Here is an 18,230-nt window from a genome sequence, read left to right as displayed (position 1 = left end):
TTTATTTCACAAGTTATTAAAACTCAAGTAAAAACACTTTTCGCTAATAAAGCATAATAGACTCTACAGTATCACTGAAATGTTTTTTTTCCCAGGCATATGACTGAAATAAAGAAATAAATATTAAAAAATCAGAACTTACCTTGTGTCACTGTTTTAAGCACAATTAAAGTTGACAGAAACCTCAAAGGCATACAGGGACTCTTAAAGAAAGCTGCCGATTTTGATTTACTCTCTGTAGACTGTTCAGAAGACCTATGTGGGTTTCCCTTACTTACTATGCCTTTGAAAATATCTTCACCAAGTCTCCTCATTGTTGATGTCATTGTTGCATGCTGTTTCAAACAATGCACACAGTTAGTGTAAACATTAAAACACACTGAAATCCTGTGTACTATATAGATATGTATGTTCCCCTAGCAACTGAATATTAAACAGCAAATGGTTTGACCATGTATTGGAATATAATCTGTATAGGAGATGCTACTTTGTGTCCCAAAAGCAGTTAAACGTTATCACAATGCCTTATCAAGACATACTTCACAAAGAGACTAGTTAGTGAGGGCCCCTGATATTGTGACATTATTTAAGTTTCCTCTGGTTCCAGAACAAGCTCAGCTTTAGTCAACTCTACTTTGTAAGGTTGCCTGAAGTTATATCCTGTAAAAGCATTTACAGAATCAAGGTCTAAACATGAAGCTTAAGAACACTGTACAGGTGAGATCTACTAGACTTTTCATCATAGACTATACAGAAATATTACTTCAGAATCAAACTTCACAATACGCTCATTTAAAATATAGTTTCTTATCAGCACTAAAAAGAACAGCTTACTATTCTATTGAATTTAAACTCAACATATTTACAAAGTTTCCTATCTTTTGCTTTAGCAAAAGCACTATTGACAGCACTAGGCGCTATACTGAGTCTATACAGTACCACTACTGTGTTTTTCTTTATTATATTGCCAAATATTTTCTTATAGCACTTCCATCAATTTCAACAAATCTCATGCATAAAGTGAACCTAAAAATATTGCCTTTTCTAGTGCAAAAGTTTTGTAAATACATATATAAAAATATAATTTCTGAGATGCTTAGACACCACAACAGAGTTCACACATACTTACAAAAACTATGCTTAGATACACAATGCAAAGTTTAAAATTAACTTGAAAATGAATTTTTTTTTTTCATTTGCCATCTATCTGTGGTAAACACTATGAATTTATGCTTTGCAAAGACAGCAGAGTTTCTTTTATGTATACTACCTAAAACATCTACTTTTCGTATGTAGTTAAAACACAAAATTCATTAATATCTTCTGTGAATTTAGTTTTCAAAAAAACATACTGCAAGAGGACTACTTGTTTTACCTGAATACCAGTGTCTAGCTGTCTTATAGACCAGTAAATAAATTTAATCACAGGCATGTGTAGTTTAGGATTCACAAATGGCATCCACTGGAGTTGCTCAGTAGCTATAGGCAAAAGCTATAAAAATATGCAAAAGTAAAATTACATGCAGTATATGAAACTACTGTATAAGCTAACCACAAGTGAAAACCAACCAACCAAAACTCCCAACTTTCTCCTGGAGTTTAAGAGATTACATATGCAAATACTGACTGGCCAGATCCAGTACAGGTAACAGATTTTACATTTTACAGGTTTACATGCAAAAGTGGAGATAGATCATGTGAGCTCAATCTCAGTAAATCTGATCCCAATTACTATAAATCTACATATTCTATAATGAAGAAGAACAGTAAAAGATTTTCTGAACACCTCTCCAATTTCCAAACCTTGGTATCCCCAGAAAGAAAACACTAAAAGTGTTATGAGTATAGCATAGTATCACCTTTTATCAGTCATAAATTGAAACTTTAATATCTAATATAGGCACAAAAATATTTCAAATTAGACATGTTCATCTCCTTAGAAAAAAGGAATTATGTACAGTATTACACATAAAACACAACACAAATTATCAACTGACAGAAATGACTTGAAATAGAATGCTGAAACTCTCAAGTTGAGACTGAACACCACACTTTTCCTTAAAAAGTATCTGTATGCTTTACAAATGATAAATTATCTATTATATCTCACTGCTGGAATGAATACTGACTTATTAACAGTGATTTTGTTTTAATTACTGTATCCAAAGCACATATAAAACAGGCTGACCTGTTATAGTCTCAAAATCATTTAAAAACCCCCATAAATCTGAAAACATATTAACACAAGGAAACAATCCAACCCCCTTTACCTTCATACACCTTTCCTGGGTGCAGGATTTTTTTGAGGTCTGGGTAGCCATAAATTTATGAGTGTCCTCTCTTTCTTCTTGTATTTTTATTTTGCTAAGGTGTTGGTCTGAGATCCAATCCATAAGAAGAGTTAAGAGCTCATAAACTTGTGAATTCAATGGTAGCTGTAATACATCCACAACATCAGATACTTCAGCTTTCAAGTTAATGATTTTTCTAAGCCAAAATAGTAACAGACTGAAATATATGAGAGTACATTAGTTCTGAAATATTATGCATAATTTAAAGGATGATGAGTATATGCCTGATAAAATCTGGGAGGTAAGTTACTGTATTGGGAGCCTGCGGAAAATGTTATATTCAAGGAAACAGTGATCTTGAACAGGCCATGTGTGCTTTGTTGGGCCTTGTACCTAGGGTTTGAGAAGCCTGTATATTATTAATATCACCTGTAACTTATAATATTTCCGGGAAAGGTAAACTCCATGTGGATCAAGGGGTGGAAGGTGGCAATCCTGAGCGGGAGACCACTGTACACGGAGGAGTCAGAGACCCACCTCACAGTTAACCTGTGCTGTGCTGCACAGATCAATCAACCACACAATTTATCCTGTGCTTGGCCGCAGGATAACTCAGCCAGCTCACTGTAACAGGAGCCTGCGGGCAGCTCCCTCTTGGTACCAGAGATCACGCCTCCTGCCTGGCCTTGCCTTTGTCTAAAAGGGCGACAAGAAGTTCTCCTGCGAATGGCCTTCGTGAATAGAGTTGTCTTTTTATAAGAAAATTGTACCCTAGCTCCAATGGCCAAAAAGGAGCTTCTCTCCACGGACAGGACCTGCTCAGCGTGCCCTGGGAAAAATCCACTTGGGCTCCACCTGATGCTGCACAAACACAAGGTTCCCAGCATCTGAAGGGACATAAGATTTACTCACTACCTATATTCCCCCTCTTACTCTGTCTTATTAAAACAACTATTTCATTAAGCCATTTGTTGTCAGGCCTTTCTTACAGAGATCCAGAAAGACCCCTGCATCATCTCTCTCTCTCACCCCGCTCCCCCCCCCTCCCCCCCCCCACAGATCAGGTACTATTTGTGATGGTTTCTGGGTGTGAAAAAATATGCACATAATTTATTTTCTACTTAGACAAATGGTTATAAAAGGCCTGGGAAAAGATTTTCATATACGGAACCACTCCATTTTATAATTTATAATTCTGGTCAAATGAATTACAGGAAAATCTTGTGTGTCCTTTGCATGTGGAAGTTCTTATTTCAATGCACTAGACCTCCTTTGCTTTATTTCATACAATCCACTGTTGTTAAAATTTAATTGGGTAATTAGCATTGTTAGAAAAAGAACAAAGACTTCATGAAATTGTCATTCTCTCCCTTTACTACGCTGCAATGAAACACTCTACAAAAGATATCCAAAGGCCTCAAGACAGGCTGCATGAACAGTTTTCTAAAGATTTCAAAAGTTTTCTTGTATTTACCTTCAGATAACTATTTTCCTCTTCACTCAGAACTATAACTACTGATACTGTTTATATTTCACTTGCAACCAAAGTACACTAAAACCTACGTATGACCATTTCACAGTTTAGCCTCTAGCTGGGGAAAATCATTACCAGCTGGGAGATGTTGGTAGAGTACTACCAGAGGACTTGCTGCTAAATGGAACAACATGGAGACAGAAAGCATTTCATTAAGTGATGTAAGAAGATATTTTAAGGAAAACAAGGTGATCATTTTGGAACTGTGTATGAACACTGCATTTATTCTCTTTCCCTCATTAAAAACTATTTCTCAAAAAAATAACAGTAGTACAATCACTTTTGGCTCAGAAAATTAAAATTCTTTATCTGATACTTTGGACTGACTAGTTTTTAGCTGGTGTTATTCATAAGAACAGTGCTGTACTGTAGCAGTAACCAGAATGAGTTTAACATTTGCTCTGACACAGTGAAAGAAACCAGTTACAGTGTAAGCAGGATATTATTTAAATTGACAGATGAAAGATGACATGACAGGAAGAGGAAAATATACCATGTAAATAAAAAAATATAAATATACATTATACATACACAATATGAAATCCAACAGACTTATTTTTAGCAAGAAGCTTAATTTTTTGTTAACTGCTCGTTTTCCCCCAATATAACCTGTATCTTTTCTTACTGTAACTAATTCACTCATAAAATAAAATTGGAAGTTACATATTGTAATTTGTAGCAGATACACAGAGAATGTTCCACTGCCTAATTTGTCTCGAATGATTCTTTCATATTGCCCAATTCCTACCTTAGCAATTTTTGATGTTACCATCACTTTTTCCTGCTTGACAGGTTTACTTTGTTGCACCACTTGACATATGTCCTTAGACTTCCGTATCATTAAAAATTCATGCTTCCTCTACAACAAAATGTAACAATGAATTATATTTCACTTGTTACCTATAAAGGAAGCAGGTACCTGTAAGAACAAACCTTACTTGTAGATTCTCTAAACGAGCTTGTACTTTTCTTGCTTGACCTTCCAACTTCTTGTTCAGCTCAGTTACATCACTTAACTGAAAGAATCAGAAAATATTAAAGTATCTGTAAATTCAAAACTCACTTCTTGACTTAATTATCACACTGAAATAATTTGATGTGGTTGCTGAGCAGCTAAAGTGTTTAAGTTAAAGTTTTTTCTTCTGAGTACGTAAAGTGACAGAAACAAAATCATCATCCACCTCCTCAACAAATTTCAGTAATCACAGACTGGTTGAGGTTGGCAGGCACCTCTGGAGGTCATCTGGTCCAAGCCCCCAGCTCAAGCAGGGCCACTGAGAACCAGCTGCCCAGGACCATGAACAGACAGCTGTGGAATATCTCCAAGGTGGGAGACCCCACCACCTCTCTGGGCAACCTCTTCCAGGATAAATAAGACAGCAGTAGCTCTTTGTTGACCTGCAGCCCAACCTTTCAGTTTGCAGGGGAAGAATAAGCACTACCATGCCCATCTAGATATAAAGGCACTACACATTTGATTACTTTTCATGAAGAAGTGACATAAAAATGGAGTGCACATTTCAAGAACGGTCCAATAGCCTTGTTAATGGGGAGGGTGAAAGTTTTCTTCTCTGCAGAATGGAACAGTTACTGAGCATGCTACAAAAGCAGTTTGCTCTGTGAGAGAAGATGAGGGAAACTGCAACCTCCATTTAAATATAAGAAACATGTTCTATGCATACAACCATGAACAGCATGTTTATCACAGAAGCCCTCAGTTCGCACAGAAATGCAAAGTTTTTATAGTGAGGGAAAAACAGAGACACAGATGGGTTGCACCAGAACCATCAACATTCTAGGAGTTAGGTCTGACCTACTCTAAGAGAAAGAATAAGGCTCTGCTGTAGATTTTTATTGTACTCAGACTATCAGAACTGTAATTAATTCAATGAATAAAAAATGGTCAAATAGTTTAGATAGCATTTTGAGTGTCAGCATTTTAGGTCAGATTTAACAGTCAAGTGAGATGAAAATTCTTACTCTCTGTATTACTATGAACCACTGTCCCAGTTTAAGAACTGAGAAAATACCGCCTTAATTAACATTTGTAAAAATAAAAAAATACTGAGCAAACATGAAGTTAGAAATACACATGCTACTTTTTATTTAATAGAATCAGCGCAGCAATTCAGCACAGGGTGGATTCTATTATGTTATAAAAGACTTCCTCTCCATCCACTCTCAATTTGCTTCAGAGGACATGGATTTGTCCTTCCTAACAATTAGCTGTTGCTATTGGGTCAGAGGAGTAAGTCCAACTTTTTTTTATACTGTAAAAGATTGGAAAGGCTAAGTTTCAAGTACTAGAAAAAAGTGTGGAAAGTACTTTCAGTCATTCATACAATTCTTGTCTTACAGAAACAAAAAATCAGCAATTTTGCAAACTTAAGCTGTTCAAATATTTAAAATTGTTGACTGTAACTTATAAAATTATTGATAACAGGAAATAACTAATTTTACCTGTTTTCTTAAAGAGTCATTCATTTCCTTCAAGGTGTCAAACGATGACTTCAGCCTCCTATTTTCTTTAGTTATTTCTCTCAAGGCTTCTGTCAGCTGTTTAACTTCTGCCTCATGTTGCTATAGAAATATCGAATTTAAAAACTTGATTTACAAGAGACTATTTTAGAAACAATTCTAAGCTAAATTCCATTTTAGTGTTAAAATAATAGGACAAACTTTCAAAGATCAAGTTTGTAATTCTGCACGGCCAAATTTGCACATTCAACCAGTAGTAAGAAAAACAACATCCACACTGCATATTAAGAGTCTATAAAGAAACTGATAGGAAGGTGCACAGCCTATTGCTCTTATTCTTTCCAGATTCTACCCAAAACAGATTATATCAATATGTAGATTTCCCAAACAAGTCAGATGTGGGTAGTGTTTGTGAACTAGAATCAATGACAAAGCTTTTATTTACAGCTTATTCTTCCATATAATTACAAAAAATTGTGATTCTGTTTTGCAGCAACTTTTGAGGTTTCAACTAGTTTTTCTGGCTTAGCTCACTCTGAATCATGCAGAACAAGAAACTAATCCTATGCCTCATAGACTAGCGCTCCAGTTTACAGCACAAGCATATGAATTGTTAACTACAACCTGCATATCCACTTCTCTTTTCCCTGAATCTTATTTTAGATTTAGTCTTCTCTGGACACCAGTGCTCTCTTTAAGTACCTCAGATTTGATAAAATGGCAAAATTTTATTTTACTGAAAATATTGCAGCTATATGTACTTACTATCTCTCATTTCTCCCCTTCCATGAATTCACTACTCTTCACTCATTCACCCACTCATTCTCTACTTTTCCATTTCCAGTCATACTCTCTCTTCTTACATGTGCAAATGACAAAAATAAAGCACAGTAGAAGTTTAAAGGATGCAAGCCCTGAAGACATCCTTCTCTATATTTCTGCTTGGAAGCTCAGTAACTTCCATTCCAGCTATACAAGAAAACCATCTACAGTTCCTCTTTTCTTCAAATGCTGCTCTTCTGCAGCCAATAGGATCAGAACAGCTGCAGGCAGGACGTTCTTGTCTAAAGCATCTACCCACACTTGCCTAAGAAGACAGAGAATCACAGAATCAGTTTGGTTGGAAAAGCCCTTTAAGGTCATCGAGTCCAACCGTTAATCCAACACTGCCAAGTCCACCACTAAACCATGTCCCTAAGCACCACATCTACACATCTTTTAAATACCTCCAGGGATGGTGACTCCACCACTTCCCTGGGCAGCCTGTTCCAATGCCTGACCACCCTTTCGGTGAAGAAATTTTTCATAATATCCCTCCCCTGGCGCAACTTGAAACTGTTTACTCTCATCCTCTCATCTGTATGAAATGACAGATCCCCTTTTCATACCAATAAATAGGCAGACGCTGCCAACATATAATTGAGTGCACCCTATCACATCACATGGAATGTTTCACTTTTGTTTTCTATATACACAGTTAAGAGCTTTAAATAAAGTTAAATAGCTCCTCTAGGAAGAATCAGTAGAGAAAAAAGTAAGAAGAACCAATTCAGTTGTTAAGCCATAGGGTTGTAAGTGATGCCAGGATGTCTAAGCCATCCACTTCCATAATCAAATCAGGTCGTATCATCCATAGCATAACCAGCTATACCATTTCACTCCTGCCAGATGTTTGCCTAGTCTCTTCTTAAGTCCCCCAATACTGGAAACACTGCAGTCTTACCAATCCACCTGTTCGTATGCCTAACTATTTTTGTCAGATCTAGTTTTTCCTAATACTTAATCTAATTTTCCCTTACTACTACTACTTCTTCTACCATAGACATGAAAAAAATACTAGTTTCTTCCTCTTTGTGGCAGCCTTTTATGTAGCTGAAGATTGGCACATTCGCCCTCAATTCATCCTGTATGTTTAACGCATGCATCCACTCATCAGCCTCTATTTCTGTAGCTGATATTTCCATTCAAATGCAACACTGTACACGTACACCTTCTGAATAGTATACTGTTTTTTTCAGACCTGCCACATCTTCAATTTGTCAAGATCCATTTTAATCCTAATGTTCTATTTCAGCACGCTTGAAATTCCCCCTCACTTGCTATTTTCTTCAAATTTAATAAATGTGCTCTTTCTCACTGTCAAACTTCTTATTGAAAATAGCAAATAATACTGGACTGAAAAGATATTCCAGAATCTATGTGCATTCCTTCAACTCTACCATGAACTACTGTCTCACTACAGCTTTACACCAGCTGCATTACATACATATTATACTTTCCTAATATGATTATGAAAATGCCATGCAAAAATGTATAAACCATTTCTATTTAAGTCCAGACATATGTATAACTACTACTCCTCTATTAGCAATGCCTGCCACCTTGCTGTAGTGGAAATGAGACTGATCTGACAATTTATGATTAACATACGCTAGCAGTTATTTATTGCATTGTTTTCTGCATTGTGCCTCCCATGGTTTGGTCATAGCTTGTTTCAGGATTTATTTATTTATTTATTTAGAGAACTGACATTAAGTTGATGGCTGTACAACACTTTCCCTTTTGAAAAGAAAGGCACCACAATTTTTGAGTCTTCTAATACTCCATTTGACCTCCACAAATTTTCACAGATAAACCACCAATTTTTCCTGGGTTTTCATCAGCCAGTTCTCTAACTGGTGTAACGTTCTTATAAGCTCATAAGATTTGAAACATCTAAATTAAGACCTTAACCTATTCCTTCCCCATTCAAAAGTGAGGTCCTGCTCCTCTGATGCCCTTTTCCCCTTTTTAACATGTAGTCTATCCTCCCTCAACAGCTTGTGGGAAAGGTTTATCTGCACGCTTCAAAGAAGTGTAATTTCTCAGCTTATGGTTTTGACACAATGTATATATATTTAAGGACTTCTCTTGGTGGCCTTCTGGATAATAACCAAAACTTTCCACAAGACCTAAATTCAATAGCAAACACTCACAAGAACAGTGTTGTTAACTACTACCTCTTCTTATAGCAAAATCATACAATTTCATTTCTTCCCACACCCCCAAAGTTAGGTTGACCTTTTCTTCCTTTGAACTTTTTGAGTGTTTTTTTTTGCTAATACTCTCTCTGCAATAGCTGTTATGTCTTAAGATCTCATTGTGTCTTAAAGCCTTCCCAAGGAAGTCTGCTTCAACTACAGCTAATGCAAAGATACTCATTGAAGTTACATACAACTACAGATCATAATTTTTCTCTAATACTGGTCATACAGTTTTTGCTATTTTAGAAACAAGTTACCTTCTTTTCTAAATTGTAACAGTAAAATGTACCTACGCATCAGACAACTAAATGCACCACCCTGAAACAGACACCACACAAAAACCCTAACAATATTTTTTGGTACTTTTTATGTAAACCTTTCATTTGGGCATTTCAAGCACTTTAAAGAAATAAGCATTATATCCAGCAAACATATGATGGCTGAAGATCAGTACAAATGAGTTAAATGGCATGTAGAGCAATAAACATCATTAAATATGTTACTGCACCTCTTTTATAATTCCAAATTTTGTGTGAACTTCTTCCTCAACACCTCTTATTTTAGCCAAAGCTGCTTCATGTCTAAAAAGCAATGCTTCTCGCTCTGTTAGCAAATGCTCTCGTTTCTGCAGTTGCAGAGCATACTCCTGCTGTGCTGAACTTTCTCTCTGTATCAAGAAAAAAAAAAAGTTGAAATGGCTTTAAAACCCATGAAATTGTCACAATTTATAATGAATTTGAATTTTTTCTCCCAGAGATACGCTAAACTTTTTGTAAAATTATAGAGTCTTACACAATAGCTTACTAATTAAAAGTATCCTGATGGCCATCTATGTTCAGCTTCCCCACATGTTAACCCAAATGACTCCGATGTGTGTCAGGATGGCTTGGCCTCCCAAAACACAAAATTCAACTCTATACGGTTGTTCAAGTATAAACCTAGAGAATTAAACTTAGGCTTTTGCTTCCAAAAGTTTTGGATTAACTGTAAGACAAAACAGAGTCTGATGTGACTGTCTACACTGAACACTAGATTACTATATTGTTTTTTCAATTAGTGGGAAGCATCCCTGAAAAAGTGGTGAGGAAAAAGAGATACAAAATTATTTTTATCTCATATGGTGCAAAAGACAGTCCTGGCAGGGAATCTAGCAGAAGCATGGGAGCTTCTGGATAAAACCATACGGGAGGTTCTCTGCTAGTGGCCTAGGCCTGCTAGGGGATGAACTGTTGGGATTTCCCAGCAGCGCAAAAGTAGAGATAAGGCAGAATGGAAGGTTTTTGCAGGAGGCTGTGAAGGCAGGCACTCTTGAAAGCCTAGAGTCAGGAGAATAGCTTCAGATGCTCTCAGGAGAAGCAATGGTTGCAGGTGTTTCCTTCCATGCCCACAGTGCATCACAAGACATTCTCGATGTAGAAGCACTGTGTTCAAACTCCCTCAAGCTGAATTTTATCTGATCTACCCACTATGCAAGTCAAAGCACCACTACCGAATCAGTGAATTAATTTAGGGGAAGAGGCAGATGATGACAGAGATTTAGTGTATAAGTCATTGTCATTAGTATAAGTAATAGTAATAAGTAATAGTTTTAGTATATAAGTAATAGTGATTTAGTATATAAGTAATTTCCGAATTCCCTGTCAAAAGTGAGAATCTTCATAACATTACTCAACAAAATTTTTAAGGTGATTCCAGTTCCTACCTGGAGCTTCTGATGTATAACAAATAATTCATCATAAATTTGACTGATGTGAGGTGGTATTAAGCCTTGACTATTGCATGCTTGAGCATCAGTTCCACTCACAATTTTCCTTACCAAACCATCGGTAATATTTTGGTCTCTATTTTCTTGCATATTTGCAGCCAAATGGGATGGTAAGTTGCTGCCTATGGAAAGAAAAAAACCATTTTACGTTAAAAAATTAGTCCTAGATAAATGATGACATGATTGTTGCTCCAGAACAGTGAAAATTTATTTTAGGCATTTAGAGTGACAAGTATAGAGCAAGAGGTACCAAAATGAGACAGCAATCTCTTAAAGAATTATGGAGATTGCTCAAAGCTGTGTTCCATGACTTGTTTGAATTGATCAAGGATCAATGGAGTTTTATAAGTAAAACTATGCCCTCCACTTCAATACAGAAATCCCACAGATATCTGTATGAAATCTATGCACAGACTGAATCATAATGTAGCCAAAATCTTCTATTACTTTTGTAAGGGCTTCAGGCAAGTGATTCACTGCTGACTAGACTGTGGCCCAACATCTAAGTTAACAGAACAAGACTTAAGAAACTACTGGACACAACATGAGAAACTGCTAGACATGACAGATTACAGTGTAAGAAGCTGATGAAAGTTGCAGATAGCACAGTGAGGAACGGCTGCATTTCACAAACAGTCAAATGGCCAAAATTCACAGATAACTAAAGGGAAGCACTGGGATCTTTTGGTGAGCGATGTCTTGCAAGGCCAACTGCACCTAGGTGCCACATCAGGCCAAGATTACCTAGGCGACAGTATCAGAAATACAAATTTGAGTACTGTGCTGGTTTTGGCTGGGATAGTGTTAATTTTCTTCATAGTAGCTGATATGGGGCTACATTTTGGATTTGTGACCAAAATGGTGTTGACAACACAGGGATGTTTTAGTTATTGCTGAGCAGTGCTCGCACAGCGTCAAGGCCTTTTCTGTTTCTCAGCCCACCAGCGAGCAGGCTGGGGGTGCACAAGAATTTGGGAGGGGACACAGCTGGGACAGCTGACCCCAACTCACCAGAGGGATATCCCAGACCATATCATGTCATGCTCAGCAATAAAAGCTGGGGGAAGAAGGAGGAAGGGAGGACTTTTGGAGTGATGGAGTTTGTCTTCCCAAGTCACCGTTACTTGTGATGGAGATGGCTGAACACCTGCCTGCCCATGGGAAATGGTGAATGAATTCCTTGTTTTGCTTTGCTTGTGCGTGCAGCTTTTGCTTTACCTATTAAAGTGTCTTTACCTCAACCCTCGAGTTTCCTCACTTTTACCTTTCTGATTCTCTCCCTTCCTACTGGGAGGGAGGTGGAGACTGAGCAAGCAGTGCGTGGGGCTGAGCTGCCTGCGGGAGTTAAACCACAACAGGTACAGATGTAGCAAAACTCAGACTGATGAGGAAAAAGTAATTAGGGATAGGTTGTTTATTTGGCAGACAACTACAGAAGAGAAAAGAACAATGAGAAGGAGCATCAAGAAACAGCAAAAAGGTTACTAGATAAGCAAATGATGCAATCAGGGCTAATTGGTGGTATGCATTAGGTAGCCCTGTGGTTGATCACCCATCACAGCTGGAGCTAGACAATAAACTAAACCTGTTGCTCTGCCACAGTGTGTCTGCTTCAGGGGTGAGGAAGGAGAGCATAATTAGTACAGTGCCACACAAATCCTAACAGAAACAGAAAAAAAGGGAAAAGAAACCAGAAAAAATGTAGTCATATCTGAAAGAAACGTGTGTGATATTTATCAGAGTTTTGTGTTTATTTTGCCTTTGATCCCAAATACTGTAAACTATGCATTTTTCCTGGTGCAATTAAATTCTTTTTTTTTTTTTTTCTTTTCAGAAAGAATGTGTTTTCAGAAAGCTGTCTCTCCCCACCCATTTAATACAACTCTGGGTGAGAGTCTATTACAGTTCCATTGATCTGTTCTGCCTGGCTTTGAGATTCCTTTTAACCCCTTTGGGGCTGGTTAGCTGGCTATCTGTCTCCACACCTTCAAAATAATACATCAATGTTCGTCTAAACCTAAACCTCCCCACAAGAGACAGAGCTACACCGATTCACAACTCCTCCGATTGCAGCAGCATTTTCAAACATTTGCAGTGAATGAATGCCAGCTGGTCCCTGCTACAATCTTCTAGTTAGAATTTCCTGAGTTAACTGAGTAACATATAATAGTCTCCCTCCACCCATTACCAGTTTTTCATCCTTAAACTGACTAAAGACATCTGACTTAACAGAGTTGTAGTATTTGTTAATGCAGCTAGCTACTTAAAACAAAATAAAACAAAACAAACAAACAAAACCCCCCAAACTCACCTTGTTTCTTCATTTATTTTATAAAGTTACCTGGCAGCCAGTTTCATAAAAGGTTAATCTTTCTTTTTAAAATGTATGCTAGTATTGCATCAAGTATGTCTGGACCTCCTAAACTAATTCTAAAGGAGTTACTCGTACTTACATGAAAGGTTAAATCCCCAAATTAAAATACATTTGAGCTGGTTATTGTATTTCTGAACTGAATAGAAATACATTTACTAGAAAGTTTTTTAAATTACATGTTGTACTTCACAGAGTTGTAAGAATATTTAAAATTCAGTATTTATTACCTGTTTCCCCATATATAGCTGTATTTTGAACTGCATCAGTTTCAGAGCAATTAATGGTCTCTTCTTCTATTTCTAGACCACTTGAATCACAAAAAAAATCTTGCTCATCACCAAAACTAAAAAAAAAAAAAAATGCAATAAAACACATAGAGCATTGAGAGAAGTCTGTATAAAAATGTAAACATTGCTCAATCTAAGATTTTGATATTTGACTGATAACAAATAGCACAGTTAAATCATTTGGATGGAAGGCATTATTACAAGGTTTTAACCACAACAATTAGTAATGTTGCTGACTTAAAAGTCACAATAACTAGAATTTTCATGCTGTAAGCACACGTAGGCAGTGGTTAAAACCAACACTCTTCTCTCACCACCAACCACTAAATTCCAGGAAAGTTAAAAATACAACCCCCCCCCCCTTTAAAATTATTTTTTCATATTTGGTGTAAAGTAGCCCTGAAAAGAGATTTCGTGGCTTTTGGAATGCAATTATCTCTAAATACACTTAAAGCTGTTCATCAGTCTGAGCTATTTGCTTTCCTCTTAGTTCAGTTTATATCACCTAGTTCAGTTTATAACATCTCTGTATCCCATTAGCAATTCCAACATACACAGATTAGATTAGAAAGTGAGCGAGACAATGCTCCTTATCAAAATCAGCATTCACATTATTTCATACATCGGCCACAAATAGTTCTTTACTTAACAAGAAAACAAGAATCTTCAAACAACTTCTGGATCTGTGCAATCTGAATGTATTGTTTACTCATGGTTTATCTGGATTATGAGAGATGATAAAGGAGACCTGAAGAGAAAACACCTCTTACCAATCCCAGTCTTGAAAACTTTGCAGGAAATCACTAGAAGATTTGATGCTGTTCTCTTTTCCACTTTCAGCAAATTCTGACTCTAAAGAACATTTGGATAAAGAAATAGTGGTATTTTCCAGTGAGCTGTCCATGTCACCTGGAATATATATAATAGTAACAATTTTATTTTGCATTTGAGAAACTGACATTAAGAAATCGACAAGCGCTTATTGCAAATGCTTGCCGTGTAATCATATAGGTTTAAGAACCAAAAACCCACTGATGCAGTCTAACAAACGAATGAAGAATTATAACAGCTTAAAACTATAGGACAAATTATTTAGTTTTCAAACCAGATTTGTCTTTCTGAAGTTTTACAGCTTGCCTTCATAAACTAATTTTTCTATAACCAAAGTCTGATAAATACATTGTTTTACCCTGCTGTCCATGTGCACCAGCAATGTGTGTAATCTTGAGAAGCCCAAAGACATTCTAAATACATGTATGCATCTTTAAATTAAAGCCAAATGTATGCATTATGAGGTGGACTGCTACCAACTACTTCAAGCAGGACTTAAACACAAACAGGTTGGGAACCATTGTTTTAAAGCATCCTTTGTGCTCTTTATGTGAATATTAACATTCCCAGGCTGACTCCCAGATACCACAAACCCCTGATCGAGAATATCTACCTATTTAAAATGAGAAAATACAAAACTACTTAAAATAAATTTAGGAATGATACACTTTTTAGTATATATTTTCCCGAAAAAGACATCAAAGCACCATTGTTTGCTATTACCTTTGTATACTAGGAAGCTTCCGCTCCTATATTTGGTGTGTAATGCTCCTGAAAGGCAATCCTACAAGAAAGCACAAACCCACTGTAATACAGTCAGAATTCAGGGACAGCGAATGTTACAACTTACTCATTTAACAGTTACAACACCTTGTGACAGAACTCTTACTACAAACTACTGACTTTGAAAAGGGAATTGGTTTTTTTTCGATATATAAATGTAAATGGCCCTCATTAATACAGAGAGGCAAATGTATTCCCCACAGTCTGGCAATAAAATATTCATAGTGTTACATGTTAAAATATTTGAGAGGCTACAAGACACTATGAAGACAGTAACATAAAATAAGGGCATAAAAGTAGGATCAGGTAATCACGGAAACAGTGCCATCTATCTTTATATCTAGGCTTTTTATGTCAAAGTTTCCTGCTCTGCTTTTTCCTAACTCGTAACTACATACTAAGAAAACAAATGACACAAGTATCAGGCTACAAGCAAATCAATTCAATGTACATTAAAAAAGATCAGACTCAAAGCAGCTCTCGTGATCTTAGCTGTGTTTCACTGCATCTCTCTGCTATGCTCTCTCTAAATGATCAACTGCTGTATTTTCTTGTACTTAAATACTGCTTTTTAATGAAATAACAAAACACACAAACAAATCTAGCATTCCTTTCCTTGCAAGCATTACGCTTTAAAGTCTCAGTGACAGTTTCTTAAAGATAACTTCTGAAAATTATTTTTCTTTAAAGAACAGTTCTGTAATTCATAGCAGAATATTCCCCAAGGAAAACATAGCATCTAGAGCACCACAAAATGCTACCCAAGCTGTGAATCCTTCTGGAGGAACTAAGGGCAGATACGTCCAGATTTTAGCTGCTAAAGAACTCAAATCCTCACCTCATATTTGGGATGGTTCCTGATCCTAAAATGGCAAGTCACACTTCCTCAGGAAAAAAGGCTGGTTTCTGTATTCATTTAATGATTCCCAGGACCAGCCTGATCTCCAAGTCCAACTATGTGTCTAGCTCAAATCCAACTTTCAAGCCCTCCCAATCTTTGGCTGCTCATGGGTATTTTTACAACATATTACTTCCCTTGCAGCATGAGTCTGAACACTTAAGGTGTTGGACACAGCGGAACCATTTGACCCATGGAATACAGATGCAAGAAACTGCTCTTTTGTCTCAGTGAAAGACAAACAGACTTCAGACAAAATAAAAGCAAGTGCCTCGCCAGTGAGTATTCCTTCCACAAAGTGTCAAAGACTTTTGAAACACCAGCATCTGGGAGGGGTCTTTGCTGCTGGGTTTTTAGGCAGGTCAGCTTCCTATTCTACTGTGCAGACCCATAAATGCTTATGTCAGCACAAGTAACGGAAACAGAGGAATCACAATGCTGTTCCTTCGTTCCTATCGGTGCAAAGAACCTGGCGTTCTCTGGTGTGAAATATCACTGCTTTACCTCTGCAAGGGAATGATACCCATCATAATTTACTGTCTGGTCATTATGGCAGTCTCTTACGAGCTATGGGTTTGATTCTTCTCTGGTTGCCTAGACATGGAACAATTTCCTGCTCCCTGAAAACAGAGCTAATCACTAGCTTTACAATCACAAACACTCCTAACACATTCTAAATAAGGCTAGCAACTGCTGTAGCAAAAGAAGATACGGAAGAAATGAGTTATCCTATTATATATATTTTATACAATGCCTAGTATACTATTTCTAAGAGGATTCACATACTATCTTGCCCAACTGGCAGGCACCAAAAGGTTTTAGGCGAAAACTAAGTGCCAAGCTGCTCAGATCGTGTTTTAGGAACGCATAAAACTTGGAATTGCGATTTCCAGGGAAATTTCGAGTTCAGAGAAGGATGACTCCAGCACTTCCACTGTAACGCAACCAGAGCAGAGGGACAGGGGTAGGACTAGAAAGAACACGCTTTCCACGTAAGCTCCCGAAGTCTGTTTAAATCCCGTTTTTTGGCTCTCACCGCCGATACGCGTATGTAATACCACAGCGCTTACAAGGAACCCCACAGGAAGAGACTCCCGCCTCCAAGCGCCTCAGGGACGAGGCGAGGAGGAACGGCTTTCCTCCTCCTCCTCCTCCCACCTCCCTCCCCCGGCCCTCCGGTCTCACCCCCGCCGGCCCTCGCAGGTAGCGCCGCTGCAGACGCCGAGGGGAGCGGCTGAGGCCGGGGCCCGCCATTCCGCACCGCCCGGGCTCGAACCAACCGCCACCACCGGCGGGCGGCGGGCGCAGGCGCGGCAGAGGGAGGGCGGGAAGGCGGCGGCGCGCAGGCGCAGACCCCGCGGCGCGTCCGTTGCCCCGCGGAGGCGGGAAGCGGCGGCGCCTGAGGAGAAGCCGCGGCGGGGGCAGGGGCGGAGGCGGCCGGTGGTTCCCGCCGCACTCGGGACAGGCCCGCCACAGCAACGGCCGGTTCGCTGGTCCCGGCGGGACAGCCAGCCCCTTCCCGCAGGGCGGTGGGGGGGGTAGGCCCCAGCCTCACACAGGCAGCCGAAGGCGGTTGGGGGTAGCGTTCTGCAGGCTAATGGTTGGGGAGGAGCTTTGGGGAAGAAGTACTACTATTCCTGTGGAAAAAACACCAAAACAGAACGAAAAAAACAAACCGAAAACAACCGAAAAACTCAAACAAAAAAATACCTTGAGGCTGCATATTTCCAACTTGCAGACCATAACACCAGATCGGCGACCCTGGGAAAAAAAACCCTTGATAATGCCAGCACTGAACTGTAGATTAAGTTTAAAAATAAAAAAAAAAAAACAACAAACCCACACTTAGTCATGCATATTCACTCGAGAGAGACAAAGCTTTAAAAGATAAACCGACCCTGGCCGATGCCACCTCCAGTTACTCGGTTCTGCAGCAAGGTCAGAGGAGCCTGCCTCAGGAAACGGA

At 38.3% G+C, this 18,230-nt stretch overlaps 1 protein-coding gene across 1 annotated transcript in view; it reads right to left on the bottom strand.

Annotated features, from left to right (window-relative positions):
* CCDC138 (coiled-coil domain containing 138) overlaps positions 1-17,552 on the bottom strand; it is a 40,759-nt gene extending 23,207 nt beyond the window's left edge. Inside the window, exons 1-12 of the mRNA XM_052774039.1 lie at positions 17,450-17,552; positions 15,307-15,367; positions 14,523-14,604; positions 13,693-13,808; positions 11,029-11,213; positions 9,835-9,993; positions 6,286-6,405; positions 4,764-4,841; positions 4,574-4,684; positions 2,271-2,435; positions 1,376-1,492; positions 143-335 (exon numbers count right to left, since the gene is read on the bottom strand). Coding sequence (XP_052629999.1) covers positions 143-335; positions 1,376-1,492; positions 2,271-2,435; positions 4,574-4,684; positions 4,764-4,841; positions 6,286-6,405; positions 9,835-9,993; positions 11,029-11,213; positions 13,693-13,808; positions 14,523-14,604; positions 15,307-15,367; positions 17,450-17,518 — 1,456 coding nt within the window. The 5' untranslated portion in view covers positions 17,519-17,552. The remainder of the gene's footprint in view (positions 1-142; positions 336-1,375; positions 1,493-2,270; positions 2,436-4,573; positions 4,685-4,763; positions 4,842-6,285; positions 6,406-9,834; positions 9,994-11,028; positions 11,214-13,692; positions 13,809-14,522; positions 14,605-15,306; positions 15,368-17,449) is intronic.
* Between the last annotated feature and the right edge of the window lie 678 nt (positions 17,553-18,230).

This window comes from Harpia harpyja, chromosome 22, assembly GCF_026419915.1.
Source record: "Harpia harpyja isolate bHarHar1 chromosome 22, bHarHar1 primary haplotype, whole genome shotgun sequence".
Taxonomy (NCBI): domain Eukaryota; kingdom Metazoa; phylum Chordata; class Aves; order Accipitriformes; family Accipitridae; genus Harpia; species Harpia harpyja.
This window is presented reverse-complemented; position numbering and strand designations above follow the sequence as displayed.